At 49.5% G+C, this 19,172-nt stretch overlaps 2 protein-coding genes across 4 annotated transcripts in view; both read left to right on the top strand.

Annotated features, from left to right (window-relative positions):
• The first annotated feature begins 1,623 nt into the window (after positions 1-1,623).
• GAMT (guanidinoacetate N-methyltransferase) overlaps positions 1,624-19,172 on the top strand; it is a 194,053-nt gene continuing 176,504 nt past the window's right edge. The window contains exon 1 of one of the 3 annotated variants that reach the window (XM_082206647.1): positions 1,624-1,672. In XM_082206647.1, coding sequence (XP_082062773.1) covers positions 1,639-1,672 — 34 coding nt within the window. In that variant the 5' untranslated portion in view covers positions 1,624-1,638. Of the gene's footprint in view, positions 1,673-7,868; positions 8,071-11,639; positions 11,689-19,172 lie in introns of those variants that run through there. The other 2 variants (XM_082206644.1, XM_082206646.1) reach the window with 2 other exon arrangements.
• Positions 3,169-19,056, top strand: APBA3 (amyloid beta precursor protein binding family A member 3). Its single transcript, XM_082206864.1, is given in 13 exon segments — positions 3,169-3,308; positions 3,310-3,386; positions 6,005-6,340; positions 9,104-9,839; positions 10,918-10,957; positions 11,895-12,040; positions 13,001-13,087; positions 13,250-13,408; positions 13,768-13,965; positions 14,937-15,149; positions 16,018-16,137; positions 16,770-16,910; positions 18,578-19,056. Coding segments are annotated over 13 exon segments (2,361 nt in total). The 5' UTR covers positions 3,169-3,272; the 3' UTR covers positions 18,650-19,056.

The raw sequence follows: 19,172 nt of genomic DNA, 5'->3' as shown, positions 1-19,172 counted from the left end.
TGTTATTATTATTATTATTATTATTATTAAAACCTTGTTAAAGTTATTTTTGAGTTCCTTGTTATGCATGCTCTCCCCAGCAAGCTCTCTGCAGCGCTACTAAGCTGCAAATAGCCAACACTGCCAACCTAGGAGTTCGAAAGCACACCAGCGCAAGTAGATAAATAGGTACCACTCCGGCAGGAAGGTAAACAGTGTTTCCGTGCGCTGCTCTGGTTCGCCAGAAGCGGCTCAGTCCTGCTGGCCACATGACCCGGAAGCTGTACGCCGGCTCCCTCGGCCAGTAAAGCGAGATGAGCGCCGCAACCCCAGAGTCGGCCACGACTGGACCTAATGGCCAGGGGTCCCTTTACCTTTACATATACCCTGGGGTGTCAGAGTGGTTAACAGAATAAAATCAATATTTAAAACCACAGAAATCTGCCTCCCTCTGTATTTTGCAACCAGCTGGAACAGGGCACAAGGAGAGTACCAACGTGAGCAAATTGCCGCACACCAGACTTGAGCATGCCGGTGGTCTGAATCGCCACTGGGGTGCACAAATTCAGTGCCCTTTGCTTGCGCAGCAGTTGCTCCCCCCATACTGGGGCCCTTCATGGAATGGATTGCCTGTGAATTTTGTTCTACAGTGGTACCTTGGTTTACAACCATCATCCGTTCCGGAGGTCCGTTTGTAAACCAAAACTGGTTGTAACCCAAGGCGCGCTTTTGCCAACGGGGCCTCCAAAAAAAATTTGCTCGTCATCCCCCCAAAATTGGGTTGTAATCCAAAAAAAAAGTTTGCAAACCGGGACATGCACTTCCAGGTTTGACGTGTTCGTAATCCAAAACGTTTGCCAATCAAACTGTTTGCAAATCAAGGTACCACTGTATTTCCAGAATCACCCTTTGTTTAGTCGCTTAGTCGTGTCCGCCTCTTTGTGACCCCCTGGACCAGAGCACGCCAAGCCCTCCTGTCTTCCACTGCCTCCCGCAGTTTGGTCAAACTCATGCTGGTAGCTTCGAGAACACTGTCCCACCATCTCATCCTCCGTCGTCCCCTTCTCCTTTCACAACATCAGGGTCTTTTCCAGGGAGTCCTCTCTTCTCACGAGGTGGCCAAAGTCTTGGAGCCTCAGCTTCAGGATCTGTCCTTCCAGTGAGCACTCAGGGCTGATTTCCTTCAGAATGGAGAGGTCTGATCTTCTTGCAGTCCATGGGACTCTCAAGAGTCTCCTCCAGCACCAGAATTCAAAAGCATCCATTCTTCGGCGATCAGCCTTCTTTATGGTCCAGCTCTCATACATCACTACTGGGGAAACCAGAGCTTTAACTATATGGACCTTTGTTGGCAAGGTGATGTCTCTGCTTTTTAAGATGCTGTCTAGGTTTGTCATTGCTTTTCTGCATAACCTAGCAATTCTAAAATATAGACGTCCTTGTTTATCTCCTGTCTGGCAGGTTACTTGATTGGATTTCCTGGGGAGCCTGGCCAGTCCTTTGTAATGATAAATACTTAGTTCCTGGGCCAGGTCACAGGCTCACACCCTATTCAAACACAGACATACCCTTAAGACAGGATTTGTGAGGAAAAGACAATGGGGAGGCTTTTCCAGTTTGGCCTTGCAGAGAAAACATTTGCTCAGTTTAGGAACCAAAATGGTTCCAGGTCAGTCTTCCTGTGTTGATCTATGTATGTGCAGTTATGAACATTACCATATATCTAAGACCATAAAATTCCTATTACACTATCCCTGCCGAAAGGAAGGTCTGTTTAGGAGAAGCCCTTTTCCTCGTTGATATTTTGCTGACATATGAAAGACAACGATGCCCCGTCATGGATTTTTAAACGGAATCTGATCCCCCCGGCTCCCTAAAAGGCAACTTGATCCGCTTGCAAAGAGATCTTCCGAAAGCCCGGCGAAAGAAAGCAGGTTAAAGAGGAGAGAGGCGTCTTATTACGACCAGAAAGAGAGAGGATCCGCTCCCCGGTTTGATCTTCAAAGCAAATTTCGTCAGAGAGGGACCCCAAACCGTCGCAGGCGTATATTTCTACCCCCTTCGAAAAGGTCCAGCTGATTCAAGTAGGTTTTTGCTTTTCGAATGCATGTGTGCGCGTATATATTTTAATCAAAGCAATCTGCAAGCTTCTGGGTGACACAGGCTCTCAAAAGGGCCATTTCGGCTCTCTGTTTGACCTGGTGGAGGGTCAAGCTGATTCAGATGGGTTTTGCCTTATATATATATATATATATATATATATATATATATATATGCTTTCGTAGATTTTCACGGGTACAGGAATGCAGGTTTTGGTGTCTTCGGGTGTCTTCCCGTGTAAGAGTCGGGGTGTCTGTGCGACGTTTCGACGTCGAAACGACCTCGTCGAAACGTCGCACAGACACCCCGACTCTTACACGGGAAGACACCCGAAGACACCAAAACCTGCATATATATATATATATATATATATATATATATATATATATATAATATTTTATTAGGTTTTATCAATAGAAAAGTTTAGAAAAATACAAAAGCAAAAAAGATACAAAATTACAGAATACAAAAATACATTAAACACAAGAAAAAGAAAAAGAAAAAGCACATAAAAAAAAACAAAAACAAAATTTCCCCTCTTTCTTAATTTCTCATCTTTAGTTAACTTATTTTCTGACTTCCTCACGTCTCCCATTTTTGTATCCCTTTTAAAAATTGGTTCAGCAAATTCATATCCTATCTAGTTTTATCTATTTATTAATCCCATCTTACATTTTACCTTGTTGCTAGAACCCCTTCAGTTCATTTCAATGTCATCAGATGGGTTTTGCCTTTTAAATGCATGTGCGTGCGTCTATATTTTGATAAAAACAATCTGCAAGCTTCTGGGTCACACAGGACTCTTCTCCGCGTTCGAAAGGGCCACCACTGCTCTCTCTTTGACCCGGCGGAGGGTTAAGCTGATTCAGATGGGTTTTGCCCTTTTAAATGGTATGTTATTTAATGTATTTTAAATGCAAGCTTCTGGGTGACGCAGGATTATTCTTCGCGTTTAAAAGGGACATCTCAGCTCTCTGTTTGACCCAGTGGCTGATACAACCAAGAAAACTACACCTCCCAGAATCCTTTATTCCTTTCTTTTTTTCACTCCTCCCCACCCCCTCCTCCCCACACATGCTCAAACCACAGGGAGAGAAAAGACCCAACAGGAAGAAAAAGAAGTTCAGAGAAAGGATTTGCAAGTTGCAAAGGGGTAGAAAAGCAAACAGCAACAAACAATGCTCTGACCTGGAATGAGCGGGCCGGATCCTGCTTGCAAAAAGCACCAAAAACCGGCACGTTTGCAAAGCTCCTCTGCTCCCGGGTCGCTCCTCCTCTGCAGCAACAACAAAAAAGTTTTCCAGAAAGTGAGTTTTTTTCCCCCTTAAAAAGTTTGCATCCGCTTCGTTTTGCTTGTAAACCGCCTGAAATTAAACCAAAACAGTGTGAAATAATCTGGCAAGCTTGTAGATCTGTTACACATCAAGCCAGGCAAAAATTAATTCAGTCTGAATTAAATTTTTGGGGTGGTTTGGTGGCAACGACTGGCAACTTTCCTATAGCTCAGTTCTGTGTTTTTTGTTTAATTTTTTGGGTGGGTTTGGTCGTGTCCTTTTCAGTCCTTTGGGTCCAGGGTGGTTTGTAAATACTTTAAATAGCAATAACCCTGTTTACTCCTAAGTAAACAAGCCACACATAACCAGAATTCACTGCTTGCTTTTTAAAAAAAGGCTTGCAAAGCATTGCAATTCAGTTCTGACTTCAATCACCTGGGAGTAAGCCCTCCGCCCTTGAATTCAGTAAGGCTTACTTCTGAGTAGACCACCGTAAGGCTGCAATAGGAGGCACATATTGGATGTGGGAATCATTGGGAGTAAGCATGCGTGGGTTTGCCTTGTGAAAAAGAACGCCCGGAATTTGGAATTTGCAAAACCATTGATAGCTGCAAATATCTCTTAATTTCTCAAATGCCTGGGGAACATTTATTGTTGTTTTTCTGAAAAAAATAAAATAGATGAGTCCTGTTCTCCGAAAGAAAATCTGCAGACGGCAACCAAATTAATAATAATAATAATAATAATTTTTATTTATACCCCACCCTCCCCAGCCAAGGCCGGGCTCAGGGCGGCTAACAAGTTGAATGAATACAACTTAAAAACAAGATTAAAATACAACATTAAAATATTGAAATATTAAAATGCAGCCAAATTGTGCCTTTCCCTTCCTTTTCACATCCCTGACACTATTACTTGTCAGTTCCGCCGTCCTTGCTCTTTTAGCCGCCCTTCCCAAATTTAATTGAATTTAATTGATTCGACCACCGTTAGCAAAACTTCTAAGTGCTTTTACGGGAAGGGTTGAAACAACCTACGAAGGATGAGTTAAAAAACCATTGGAAACGTTTTTCTAAAAAAATAAAAGAAGGCAAAAAAATTAAAATCTGCAGTAAAGTTAAAAAGTAAAAACATGTCTGGGCAGTTTTGCCTGAACAGAAACATTCTGAGCCGATTATCTTAGCATATATCGGTGCCTGAAGCACGTTGCAGTTGTCCAAAATTGCAACGAAGTTCAGTAAATTATAATATTTTTGGCTACTGTGAGAACAAAATACTGGACTAGATTTGCTTACTGCATTTATACCATACCTTTTCTTCTTAAACCCCAGAGCCTAGGACTTGCCGATCAGAAGGTCGGCGGTTCGAATCCCTGCAATGACGGGGTGAGCTCCCGTTGCTCGGTCCCTGCTCCTGCCAACCTAGCAATTTGAAAGCACACCAGTGCAAGTAGATAAATAGGTACCGTTCTGGCGGGAAGGTAAACAGCATTTCCGTGCGCTGCTCTGGTTCGCCAGAAGCGGCTTAGTCCTGCTGGCCACATGACCCGGAAGCTGTACGCCGGCTCCCTCGGCCAATAAAGCGAGATGAGCGCCGCAACCCCAGAGTCGGCCACGACTGGGCCTAATGGTCAGGGGTCCCTTTACCTTTACCTTTCTTCTTAAAACAGTGTGCTTTGCTCTTCCCTGATCCCGGGCCCATTTAAATCCCGACAACAACCCTTCGAGGCTGGTTGGGTTTTGAGCATCAGCCGCTACCGCAAGCAATGCTAGAATCTCAGATACAGTGGTCCCTTGGTTCTCAACCTTAATCCGTTCCGGAAGTCCGCTCCAAAACCAAAGCGTTCCAAAACCAGGGCGCGCTTTCCCATAGAAAGCAATGCAAAACGGATTAATCCCTTCCAGACTTTTAAAAGCAACCCCTAAAACAGCAATTGAACATGAATTTTACTATCTAAAGAGACCATCGATCCATAAAATGAAAGCAGTGAACAATGTACTGCAGTCACACAATCAATCAACCCATCAGTAGCTGAATTGGGTTCCTCACAGTCACAAAAACAAAAAGAGCCGCAAGAACAAAAAATGCAAAATAAATAGCAAAAACAGAGAGATCGCAGTGTAGCACTCAAATCGGAAGTGTAACACTCAAAACGGAGCACATTCGTCTTCCGAAAATAGTTCGCAAACCGGGACACTTCCTTCCGGCTTTGCAGCGTTTGGGTTCCAAGTTGTTTGAGAACCAAGGCGTCTGAGAACCAAGGGACCACCGTATAACAAAAATACAAAACCGTGTGAGCGTCCGCAAGTCTGTTCCAGTTGTCCATTTCCACATTCCGATCTGCAAAATCTGTATTTATTTATTTTTTAAATGCTGTTCTACATTCAGGGTAAACCCTAGCAATTAATAAATGCTAGGGTTTGGGTTATTTTGTGATGCGGAAGGAGAAAGCAGGCTGCAAATTAATTCCTAGGGTTAGTGAAGAGGAAATGTAACCATTTTTGTACATTTTTGCTCATTTTACCGGGGTAACCGGGGGGATTTCTAGCACAGATCCCCAAGGGAGCTTTACGGCCAGGTGGGTGGTAGGATTTGAATTCGGGTCTCCCCGGAGCCCGGTCCTGTATGCTCGCTTTTGTTTTCAAGTGTAGGGCTATTCCTTGCTCCATCATGACCGACAGCGAGATGGAGGCGAATTCGGTGACCGACCCCCCAGAGACCCTCTCCATGGACTTAGAGGAACGCATGGCGACAGACCCCGATGCCCCCCCAAAACCCGGAACAGATGCTTCTTCCGTCTGGGAACAGCCCGGTCCCTCTCCCGGCCGTCTGCAAGCCCCCGTTCCGAAAGGAGAATCCGTGATCTCCGAATCGGCGGCGCCCGAGACCCAGAGCGGCTCAGAAATTGCCGAACGATCCGATTGGCTTTTGAATCCGCCAGATTCCAGCCGCCAAGGTTACAAGCAAGCGGTCAGCCAGGGCTGCAGGTAAAACCCGTTTTTAAACTTCATACAAGTCGCCGCCGCAAAGCAGGGATTGGGATTGTCTTTCCTGTTTCACTGAAATGGTGCACTGGGGGGGGTGGGTCCTGGCGCGAAACACGACCCCCCGAAACGGTTGAAGTGGGGCAGACCGCCACGACACAGGACTCCCGGGCCCCCAAATGCTGCCAGGGCAGGTTCAGGGTTCTCGTATCGTCCCATACGAGGGTGCCTGGATTTTGAGTTCTTTGGAGAGGCCCCTCTCTCGGTCCCGCTTGGTGGAGATGAAGAACAGGGCCTTCTCGGTGTTGGCTCCTCCCAGGCAACTTTGGGATCTTTGGAGAGGCCCCTCTCTCGGTCCCGCTTGGTGGGGATGAAGAACAGGGCCTTCTCGGTGTTGGCTCCTCCCAGGCAACTTTGCGATCTTTGGAGAGGCTCTTCTCTCGGTCCCGCTTGGTGGGGATGAAGAACAGGGCCTTCTCAGTGTTGGCTCCTCACAGGCAACTTTGCGATCTTTGGAGAGGCCCTTCTCTCGGTCCCACTTGGTGGGGATGGAGAACAGGGCCTTCTTGGTGTTGGCTCCTCCCAGGCAACTTTGGGATCTTTGGAGAGGCCCCTCTCTCGGTTCCGCTTGGTGGGGATGAAGAACAGGGCCTTCTCGGTGTTGGCTCCTCCCAGGCAACTTTGGGATCTTTGGAGAGGCCCCTCTCTCGGTTCCGCTTGGTGGGGATGAAGAACAGGGCCTTTTCGGTGTTGGCTCCTCCCAGGCAACTTTGGGATCTTTGGAGAGGCCCCTCTCTCGGTCCCGCTTGGTGGGGATGAAGAACAGGGCCTTCTCGGTGTTGGCTCCTCCCAGGCAACTTTGGAACTCCTTGCCTAGGGAAACTAGGCTGGCTCCCTTCTCGTCATCCTTCTGGTGGCAGCTGAAAACCTTATTCCACCAACAGGCTCTTGGGAACTGATGTGCGATATTCTGATTAAGGGTGGTATAAGGATTTAAAGGGATTTAAAGGTCTAAACCACAGAGCCTAGGGCTTGCCGATCGGAAGGTCGGCGGTTCGAATCCCCATGACGGGGTGAGTGCCCGTTGCTCAGTCCCTGCTCCTGCCAACCTAGCAGTTCGAAAGCATGTCAATGTGCAAGTAGATAAATAGGTACCGCTCCGGCGGGAAGGTAAACGGTGTTTCCGTGCACTGCTCTGGTTCGCCAGAAGCGGCTTAGTCCTGCTGGCCACATGACCCGGAAGCTGTACGCCGGCTCCCTCGGCCAATAAAGCGAGATGAGCTCCACAACCCCAGAGTCGGCCACGACTGGACCTAATGGTCAGGGGTCCCTTTACCTTTATCAACTGAAATTCCAAGACATATCTGAGATCCGTCCATTAGAAGCAAAATCGGTAAATATGTCCGGGGCAACCTATGTCAGGATCAGGGCCGGATTTAGGTTGGATGAGGCCCTCAGCTACTGAAGGGAATGGGGCCCTTTATATGTCCAGCTGTCCTTTGTCAACAACAAATGGTCGCTGTTTTTTGTGTTGAATATATGCTATATGGTAATTGATGGACCTAATACGTATCAAAAGCCATTTGCACGTGTTGCCCTGCAACCAGTCCATGCAGAATGTAGGCACCCTATATATAGAAAGGAGCAAACCTGGGATATTTTAGGGAGCAGGATAGCAGGCGGGGCCCATGACTTACATCACAGGAGCCTACACAACACAAAACACTGTTGCGGTAGGTAGCTTTTATTTTATTTGTTTTTTTATCTTCTATTTTGGAAATGTACATCCAGGTTTTTTCCTTTAAATTTTTTTGGGCGCCCCCAAGAGAGCGGGGCCCTGAGCTACAGCTTGTTTAGCTTATACGTAAATCCGGCACTGGTCGGAAGTGTTGATTTTTTGGCAGATAGCTAAAAATCTTCAATGTTTTGGAGATTTTGCAAAACAACAAAGCTTTTGTAAAAAAAAAAAAAAAGCAACTTTTGCGTCTGTATTTTCGCTTTTTGAAATATGGAAACACTTAATAATAGTAACAGCAACAACAACAAATGGCTTTTTTGAAGGAAACGGCTAGTGCTGGGATGCTTTCATTGTAATTATCTGCATGTTTTGAATCGATCTTGTATACATTTGGGCTTGCCACTTAGACAGGGTTTCGTTTTGGAGGCTCTCAAAAGTTTCATTCCTGCAGACATTTCAGAACCGACTGCGAAACGACACCCCTGACATATATATATATAAAATTGATTGACTTTAACATAAATTATAAAATGTACCACAAAACCTATCACTTATACAATCTTTTTTAGACTTCCATCAGCACCTCTGATGATCCACCATTTTAACCACTTCTTTTATGCATTTCTTAGCTTTATATTGCCTTTACGTCTCTTAACAAATCCTCCTTCCCCTTCTCCATTTTTGCAATACTTCCAAATAACACTCCTCACAAAACCTACAAACGCCGTCTGATCTTCACAGATATCTTGTCAAGTAGTTCGTACATTGACTCCAGTCTTCCGTGAATTTATGGTCCTGCCGGTTTCGAATCCTCCTTGTTAGTTTATGTAGTTCTGCATAGTTCTTTAACTTCATCCTCCATTCTTCAATCGTCGGTAATTCTTCTTGCTTCCATTTTTGGGCCAGTAATATTCTTGCTGCTGTTACTGCATATAAAAAGAGCTGACATTCCTTTCTGTTTATATCACTCCCCACAATCCCCAGACACCCCTGACTTCTCAGAGGGCTGAACCTTGCTTTTCCTCCAGCAGGGGCTCAATGCAGGCGTCTCCCGAACCCGTCGCCGGGGACGCCGGCTGGACGCCGGGCCCCCGAGAAGCCTTGGAGGAAAGCGACCTGTCGTCCGCAGACCCGGCTGAGCTTCTCGTAGAAATGGAAGATGCGGACGTCGTCCGGGACGAAGAGGAGGACGCCCCGGATTCCGATCACCTACATCTTCACGGCCTCCTGACCCGCTTGCAGCGACTCAGCCCGAATTTCGAAGACCGATCGCCCACGTCCGAAGACGGGCTGCTGCCCGCCTCCGACGGCGAAGAAGGCCGTGTTTCCGAAGGCGACGGAGACCCTCTCCTGGCGTCCGAAGAGTGCCAGGGGGCCCCTTGCCCGCTCCACATCGCCACGGGGCACGGCTTGGGGCATGGCCCGCCGCGCCTGCGGAGGGGGCGAGGGCTGCTATCGGCAGAAGTTGAGAGCGAGGATCTGCTCAGCCTCCTTCGCTACGAACGGGGGTCCCCTTCCGACGCGGGCGCCGAGACACCCCTGGCTCGCTCGGACACGGTGGCCGGGAGCAGCCGCCCCGGGGGAATGGCGCCGGGGGAACTGGCCTTGGACAGGGGTCAAGGGGAGGGCCCCCGCCGATGGAAGGAGCCACCTCTCTCCTCCGCTGATTCCGTTTTGGGGGGACCTTCGCCGGAGCTGGGATGGAGGCGGCCGGCGCCGGGGTCTGCCCACGAGGAAGAGGCGTCCTGCTCTTCGGACATGGTGGTAAGGATCTTGCGAGGGGCACACCTTGTCCCAGGTTGAAGCAACAATGCCAGTCACCGTAGTAGTAATAATAATAATAATTGATTAATTTTATTGTTTATACCTTGCCCATCTGGCTAGGTTTCCCCAGCCACTCTGGGCGGCTCCCAACAGAAAATTAAAAACACGGTAAAATGTCAAACGTTAAAAACTCCCCTAAACAGGGCTGCCTTCGGATGTCTTCTAAAAGTCAAATAGATGTTTATTCCCTTGACATCTGGTGGGAGGGTGCCACCACCGAGAAGGCCCTCTGTCTGGTTCCCTGTAACCTCGCTTCTCGCAGGGAGGGAAACGCCAGAAGGCCCTCGGGAGATGGACCCAGGTGTCCGGGCTGGACGATGGGGGTGGAGACGCTCCTTCAGGCATACTGGGCCATTTAGGGCTTTCTAGATGAGCAGCAACACTTTGAATTGTGCTCGGAAACGTACTGGGAGCCAATGCAGGTCTTTCAAGACCAGTGCTATGTGGTCTCGGCGGCCGCTCCCAGTCCCCAGTCTAGCTGCCGCAATCTGGATTAGTTGTAGTTCCCGGGTCACCTTCAAAGGCAGCCCCACGTAGAGCGCATGGCAGTAGTCCAAGCGGGAGATAACCAGAGCATGCACCACTCTGGCCAGACAGTCCGCGGGCAGGGAGGGTCTCATCCTGCATACCAGATGTAGCTGCCCTGGACACAGAACTGACCTGCACCTCCATGGACAGCTGTGAGTCCAAAATGACCCCCAGGCTGCGCACCTGGTCCTTCGGGGACATAGTGACCCCATTCAGGACCAGGGAGTCCCCCACACCTGCCTGCCTCCTGTCCCCCCAAAAACAGTCCTTCTGTCTTGTCAGGATTCAACCTCAATCTGTTAACCACCATCCAGTGGTGTAGACAGAGCAAGGGCCTTTAAGAGAACAAGGGAGCTTTCATTTGACTTTGCTTTTTATATGCACGCCGCCTTTCTGCGTCACAGTGCATGAGGCAGTTTGCAAGCTGACTAAGCAGCGTTCGAAGGAGGCTGTAACCAACCGTGAACTTCTTGTTTCCCTCTTTGAACAGGATAAAGCGGATTTGTCATCCTTGCCGACTTACAAGGAAGGTGAGCGAAGGAGGTTTTTTGTCCCACTCGCAGGAGGAGGCTTCTGTGTTGAGGGTCGGGGTATTTCAACGTGTGGGGCATGCTGCAACCCTACCAATCTTGTAAATAAAAATTTGCCCTTTTCCCTTATGGGGTAGCCAAGAGCCCATATAGAGTCCTTGCATAGGTTCCCTATTGGTAGGAGAAAATAACAGAGAATATTGAGAAGCAAAGCAGCTAGTAAGCTTGATCTTTATTGATCTGTTGCAACAGGGTGCTCCCCTCACTTGCAGGAGAGAGGAGGGACCCAGAAAAATGCCATGCAAGGCCTTATAAAGACTTTTGAAATTGCCCCCCTGTAGATCCAGACCACCCCCAGAAACATCATACATACATCACAGAAGGGGTGTAAGCTAAGAGCCCCCCTCAGATACATCACACCTACGTCACAGAAAAGGCGGTCTACAACAGAAATTTGAATGCTGTTTTTCTCCTGTCCTTGTTTATCTCCTGTCTGGCAAGTTACTTGATTGGATTTCCTGGGGAGCCTGGCCATTCTTTTGTAGTGATAAATACTTAGTTATTGGGCCAGGTCACAGGCTCACACCCTCTTCAAACACAGACATACCCTTAAGACAGGATTTGTGAGGAGAGAGACAATGGGAGATTTCCCACTTTGACCTTGCAGAGAAAACATTTGCTCGGTTTAGGAATCAAAATGGCTTCAGGTCGGTCTTCCTGTGCTGATCTGTGTACGTGCGGTTATGAACATTACCGTATATCTAAGACCTCAAAATTCCTATCATAATCTCATACAGAAAGGAGGGGAGTTGCTCTCGTTCCAGCTGCAGAACATCCCCCATGTGGACTAGAAACTTGAGGGTTGAGGGAAAGTTTTTTTTGCTTTGTTCCATTCCACGTTCCGTTAAGAAACGGGCCCTTTCGTCGTTTAATCCAGTCCCAGGCCCCTGCGAGCCCGAAGATCTGCTGGACGGCGTGATCTTCGGAGCCAAGTACCTGGGCTCCACGCAGCTGGTCTCGGAAAGGAACCCCCCCACCCACGTCCGCATGGCCCAAGCCCAGAAAGCCGTGGACAGGATCAAGGTGAGATCCTGGGGGAGCATCTTCCTCCAGAGATGTGTTGCTGCAGAGGCAGCTTTGGTCCAATCCAGCAAAGGATCCTTTAGCATTCCTAATTCCACCCAAGCGGAGCCTCCAGGTACAGGCGCAGTCTATCTCTCTCGGCACCTGCTGGCAGGGGCAGAGTGGAAGAGGTCTGTGGCCTTGCCGTTGGGACACTCTGGCTGTTCACCTCTGGAAGCAGGATGTGGGGCTAAAGGGGTCTGTGGTCCAGTCCATGTTGCTCCCTCTGCTGGCCATCACTTGCCGCATATTATTCCATTTGCCAGCCATCACTTGCCCTGTGTTGCTCCCTCTGCCAGCCATCACTTGCCCCACTTTGCTTAATCTCCCAGCCATCACTTGCCCCATGTTGCTCCCTCTGCTGGCCATCACTTGCCCTATGTTATTACATTTGCTGACCATCACTTGCCCCGTGTTGCTCCCTCTGCCAGCCATCACTTTCCCCATGTTGCTCCTTCTGCCAGCTATCACTTGCCCCACTTTGCTTAATCTCTCAACCATCACTTGCCCCATTTTGCTCCCTCTGTTGGCCATCACTTGCCCAACTGCACTTAATTTCCCAGCCATCACTTGCCCCATGTTGCTCCTTCTGCCAGCTATCACTTGCCCCACTTTGCTTAATTTCCCAGGCATCACTTGCCCCACTTTGCTTAATCTCCCAGCCATCACTTGCCCCATGTCTCTCCATCTCCCAGCCGTCACTTGCCCCATGTCTCTCCATCTCCCAGCCATCACTTCCCCCATGCTGCTCCATCTCCCAGCTATCACTTTGCCCCATGTCTCTCCATCTCCCAGCCATCACTTGCCCCATACTGCTCCCTCTGCCAGCCATCACTTGCCCCATGTCTCCATTTCCCAACCACCCCGTCTCTCTATTTCCCGGCCATCGCTTGCCTCAAGACGCCTGCCTTTGCGTTGCAGGCCCCCGAAGGAGAATCGCAGCCCATGACGGAGGTGGACCTCTTCATCTCCACGCAGAGGATCAAGGTCCTGACGGCCGACTCACAGGTGCGTCCCTTGAGGGCTTCCGGGTTGGCTAGCAGCATAGGCGGAAGCGGGGCTCGAGTTCGAGGATTCGCCAGGAATTTCCAAGCGCCAGAAACACTTGGCCAAAGCCTGGCTCCTATTCCTTTTGACGTTTCTCCTTCCTGTCCCCCTCTCCGCTCCCAGGAGGCGATGATGGACCACCTATTGCAAACTATTTCCTACATCGCTGACATTGGGAACATCGTGGTTCTCATGGCCCGCCGGAAACTTCCTCGCCGGGCGGACGCCTCTGCCGAAAAGCAACTCTACAAGATGATCTGCCATGTCTTCCACTCGGCGGATGTGAGCCTGGGGAAATTGGGGGCCGGGGGAGAACCTCGGGGGCCGTATATGTGTGTGAGGTCCCGTGTAGAAATGGAAAGGAGAATAATAATAATAAAAAAAAAATCGGATTTTTAAATTTGATTTTTTAAAATTCAAATTGTATTTTTTTGTTTTAATTTTTTTAAAATCAAATTTAAAAATCGGATTTTTTTAAAAAAAGCATTGATTTTTATCTGCTCTGTGTAACAATAATAGTTGTAGTCACAACCATGCTGATGGTGATGTTATTATTGTTGACGGCTCAGTGAGTAGAGCATCTTAACCCCCGGGTACTGGGTTCGAGTTCCGCGCCGGAAACCCGCCTTCTCCTTCCGCAGGCTCCCTTGATAGCCCAAGCTATCGGCCAAGCTTTCAGCGTCGCGTACCAGCAGTTCCTGAGGGCCAGCGGCATCGACCCCGACCAACTCCACCCCCGGCGGTGCGGCGACGACGAGGGCGACGAAAGCTTCGTCCCGGGGGAAGAGCTGTACAACGGCGATTTGGCGCACTTCTCCAAGCAAGAGAACTGTAAGGAAGTAAGGACGGATCTTTCCCCTCCTCTCCCCGGAGGTGGGTGGGCTGAGCCCCTCACCTGCCTTGTAGGGGGTTGGTCTAGATAAATAATAATAATAATAATTTATTATTTGTACCCCGGCCATCTGGCTGGGTTTCCCCAGCCACTCTGGGCGGCTTCCACAAACACCAAAAAGATGTCACACGTTAAAAACTTCCCTGAACAGGGCTGCCTTCAGATGTCTTCTGAATGTCTGCTAGTTGTTCTTCTCTTTGACATCTGACTGGAGGGCGTTCCACAGGGCGGGCGCCACCACCGAGAAGGCCCTCTGCCTGGTTCCCTGTAGCTTTGCTTCTCGCAGGGAGGGAACCGCCAGAAGGCCCTCGGAGCTGGACCTCAGTGTCTGGGCTGGACGATGGGGGTGGAGACGCTCCTTCAGGTATACTGGGCCGTTTAGGGCTTTCAAGGTCACCACCAACCCTTTGAATTGTGCTCAGAAACGTCCTGGGAGCCAATGTAGGTCTTTCAGGACCGGTGTTATGTGGTCTCGGCAGCCGCTCCCAGTCCCTAGTCTGGCTGCCGCATTCTGGATTAGTTGTAGTTTCCGGATCACCTCCGGAAACCAGAGCAGCACACGGAAACGCCGTTTATCTTCCCGCTGGAGCGGTACCTATTTATCTACTTGCACTTTGACGTGCTTTCGAACTGCTAGGTTGGCAGGAGCAGGGACCGAGCAATGGGAGCTCACCCCGTCATTGTGGGGATTCGAACCGCCGACCTTCCGATCGGCAAGCCCTAGGCTCTGTGGTTTAACCCACAGCGAAGATCATTTAGGCGCTGACAAATTAGACTGCTTGCTTGACTAAAACCCAAAGTGAGCAGCTGTTATGGGGATAAACCGCAAGAGGGAAATTTTGGATAGACGCACTGAAAGATCACCATTTCCTACAGACGTGGCGCCGCGCTGATTCCTGCCCTGTGTTTCTGTTGCAGGTTGTCATCCACAAGCAGAAGGGGGAGATCCTGGGTGTCGTGATCGTGGAGTCGGGCTGGGGCTCCATCCTGCCCACCGTGGTGGTGGCTAACCTCATGCACAAAGGTGCAGCGGAGCGGTCGGGGAAGCTGAGCATTGGGGACCGCATCATGTCAGCCAACGGGACCAGTCTGGTGGGGTTGCCCCTGGCTTCCTGCCAGGGCATCATACGGGTGAGTGACGGCGGCGGAGGAGACTCCTTTTCCTTCCCAGGGCTGGTGGGACGCAGAGCAGCGGCTGGGAATCCCCGAAGCAAAGAAGGCTCAGAGTCTGGGAAGCAGTGGTGGGATGATAATACATGGTGATATGTCCATAGCTGTCAACCGTCCCGTATTTGGCGGGAAAGCCCCTTATCCCAGCGCCGTGTCCTTCCGCTGCTGTCCCTTATTGATGATGTCCCTTAAATTTCCCGGGTTTCAAAGGAAGCAGCTCCCCTCCCTCCCTCCCTGCCGGCCAGGGAGGAGGGAGGCTCCAACTGGGTTGCTTGGCTGCGTTGCTCACCCAATAAGGAGTCTAAGAACGACTGGGGGGTGGAGCTTGCATGCCTTGTGCCGATCAAATCGGCCACGTTGCCTGGGGACTCGTCTTTGCTCAGCGCTTCCCAGCGGAGAGGTGACGGTGGTTTCCCTTGCTGCATCCCCTTTGCCGGGTTGCTGCGCTGTGGGAACCACCGCTTGAGGCTTCGTTTGGCTGCTGGCTGGGCTTTCTGCCTTTGGCTCAGAGGGGCTCAGAAGTTGAACATACCTGTGCTTGGAAAATCCCTTATTTTGGCTGCTGGTCCCTTATTTTCGAGGCTGCTGGTCCCTTATTTTCAAATCTGTAAGTTGACAGCTACGGATACATGTGGTCTAAACCACTGAGCCTCTTGGGCTTGCTAATCGGAAGGTCGGCGGTTCGAATCCCCGCAATGACGGGGTGAGCTCCCGTTGCTCGGTCCCTGCTCCTGCCAACCTAGCAGTTCGAAAGCACGTCAAAGTGCAAGTAGATAAATAGGTACCGCTGTAAGCCAGCTATTCAAATTTCTGCACTCTCCCTTCCCAGGATTTGAAAAGCCAGACTGTGGTGACCCTCAGCGTGGTACATTGTCCGCCCGTCACCACCGCCATCGTGCGGAGACCTGATGCGAAATACCCGCTGGGGTTCTGCGTGGAGAACGGCATTGTGAGTAACTTAGGTGGCTCGAGCGAGCGAGCCAGGCTGCGTGGCGAAAAGTTTTGCGGGGTGTTTTTTGGAGGGTAGTGGCGGGGATTGGAGTGAATTTAAATAACAAAACAACTTGCAAACGCGGCTGCGTTAAGACCTTTGGAGGCCCATAACACTGGAAAGATTTGCCTAAATATGCATAGATGCATATTTCATATGTGTGTATATCAAATATGCATAAATATATAAATATATGGGATGCGGGTGGCGCTGTGGGTTAAACCACAGAGCCTAGGGCTTGCCGATCAGAAGGTTGGCGGTTCGAATCCCCGCGACGGAGTGAGCTCCTGTTCTCAGTCCCTGCTCCTGCCAACCTAGCAGTTCGAAAGCACGTCAAAGTGCAAGTAGATCAATAGGTACCACTCCGGCGGGAAGGCAAACAGCGTTTCCGTGCGCTGCTGTGGTTTGCCAGAAGCGGCTTAGTCCTGCTGGCCACATGACCCGGAAGCTGTACCCTGGCTCCCTCAGCCAATAAAGCGAGATGAGCGCCGCAAGCCCAGAGTCGGCCACGACTGGACCTAAATGATCAGGGGTCCCTTTACCTTTACCCAACTCTTAAACAGGGTCCCTTTGCCTTCTTCCTGCTCCAGATCTGCAGCCTCATGCGAGGAGGGATCGCCGAGAGGGGCGGGATCCGCGTGGGACACCGGATCATCGAGATCAACGGGCAGAGTGTGGTGGCCATGCCACACGAGAAGATAATCCAGATCTTGACGCAGGCGGTCAGCGAGGTGGGCATCAAAGCATCCCTCCCCAGCAAAGGATTACAGTGGTGCCCCGCAAGACGGAAAACTCGCTAGACGAAAGAGTTTTCCGTTTTGGAGGTGCTTCGCAAAACGAATCTCCTATGGGCTTGCTTCGCAAGACGAAAATGTCTTGCGAGTTCCTGCGGGGTTTTTTCCCTCCCCCCCCCTTTTCTAAGCCGCTAAGCCGCTTATCAGCTGATCCGATAAGCCGCTAAAAGCCGCTAATAGCGCTAATCCACTAATCCTTCAATGGGCTTGCTTCGCAAGACGAAAAAAACGCTAGACGAAGAGAATCACAGAACGGATTGAAGAGAATCACAGAACGGATTCTTTTCGTCTTGCGAGGCACCACTGTATTTATTGAGATGCTGAATTTGCAAGTACAGGAACGCCCCCAAATTGCATGCATTTGGCTTCACGAGCAGAGCAAAAAAATTAAAAAAGGGGTCAGCCTTCCGAGAGGGGTGGGAAACTTTGACAATCTGCAGGGGTGTGGGATTTTTTGTGGAAATAGTAGTAGTAGTAGTAGTGATGATGATGATGATGTTGTTGTTGAGTCGTTTAGTGGTGTCCGCCTCTTCGTGACCCCCTGGACCAGAGCACGCCAGGCATTTCTGTCTTCCACTGCCTCCCGCAGTTTAGTTAAACTCATGCTGGCAGCTTCGAGAACACTGTCCCACCATCTCATCCTCTGTCGTCCCCTTCTCCTTGGGCCCTCCATCTTTCCCAGCATCAGGGTCTTTTCCAGGGAGTCTTCTCTTCTCATGAGGTGGCCAAAGTCTTGGAGCCTCAACTTCAGGATCTGTCCTTCCAGTGAGCACTCAGGGCTGATTTCCTTCAGAATGGAGAGGTTTGATCTTCTTGCAGTCCATGGGACTCTCAAGAGTCTCCTCCAGCACCAGAATTCAAAAGCATCCATTCTTTGGCGATCAGCCTTCTTGATGGTCCAGCTCTCACTTCCATACATCACTACTGGGAAAACCAGACCTTTTACTATACTGACCTTTGTCAGCAAGGTGATGTCTCTGCTTTTTAAGATGCTGTCTAGGTTTGTCATTGCTTTTCTCCCAAGGAGCAGGCGTCTTTTAATTTTGTGGCTGCTGTCAGCATCTGCAGTGATACCAGCATGAGTCTGACCAAACTGCGGGAGGCAGTGGAAGATAGGAGTGCCTGGCATGCTCTGGTCCAGGGGGTCACGAAGAGTCGGACATGACTAAACGACTAAACAACAACAACAATATTAGCAAAGTCAACTTTTTTTGTTGGGCAGGACTCGCTGAATACACTGGGGAACAATTTTTTTGTTGCATTGACACCTGCAGTTGTTCTAACCTAATTTTGACGTGCTGATTTCATATCTGAAGTTGGTTTTGTTCTGTAAGCTCTAGCTTTTTGCAATTCATGTTTTTCACTTTTCACCATAATCTTTATTTTTCACAGTGAAAGAATTCAGCATTTTATTAAACACACAGCAAAAGTAGTACAATATGAGTATAAATGTAAGTGACTTGCATTTGAAAGCAGCACTGAAAGAACGTATAAGAATGGCTGAAAAATCTCACGCAAGAGAAAATGACAAAAGAAAAATTGTTCCCCAGTGATATCGCTTTAACGCAAACATGCCTTCCGTCCTTGTGTCTTTTTTATTCCAGGTCCACATCAAAACCATGCCGGCGTCAACTTACCGTCTTCTGACCGGACAGGAACAACCCGTTTTCCTATGAAGGGAGGTGTTTTCTTGGGGCGGCAGCAAATCTACACCTGCTTAACAAGTTGCATGCAACCCTTTCTCACTTCGCAAACCAGACTCTGTGCACCAAAAGCGGTCTTCTCTGAATTCAGACCTGCCCGCCTCTCAACGGGACTTTTTCTCCACCCGGAATCACAGGAAAAAAAGGTTTTATTTTGCTTTAACTGGGAGCGTGTGTTCGTGTGCGGTTTATTTTGGGGTGCTGGTAAATTGTCCATCTTCAAGCGTTGCCCTGCAATGTTCGTTTCGGAGATGTGGGGTTTTTTGTGTGTGTGTGTGGAATTGTTTTCTGGGTCGGGACATGGGAAGCCGCTAAGAAGCAGTGGGAGAAAGGCTGTACCCCATCACGCTGCTGGTGGATAAATAATTTTTTATACAGTGGTGCCCCGCAAGACGAAATTAATTCGTTCTGCAAGTTTTTTCTTCTTGCGAGTTTTTCGTCTTGCGGAAGCACGGTTTCCCATAGGAATGCACTGAAAATCAATCAATGCGTTCCT

Source organism: Podarcis vaucheri, assembly GCF_965113315.1.
Source record: "Podarcis vaucheri genome assembly, chromosome: 18".
Classification (NCBI taxonomy): domain Eukaryota; kingdom Metazoa; phylum Chordata; class Lepidosauria; order Squamata; family Lacertidae; genus Podarcis; species Podarcis vaucheri.
Note: the sequence above shows the minus strand (reverse complement) of the source record. Positions and strands in the feature narration are given on the sequence as shown.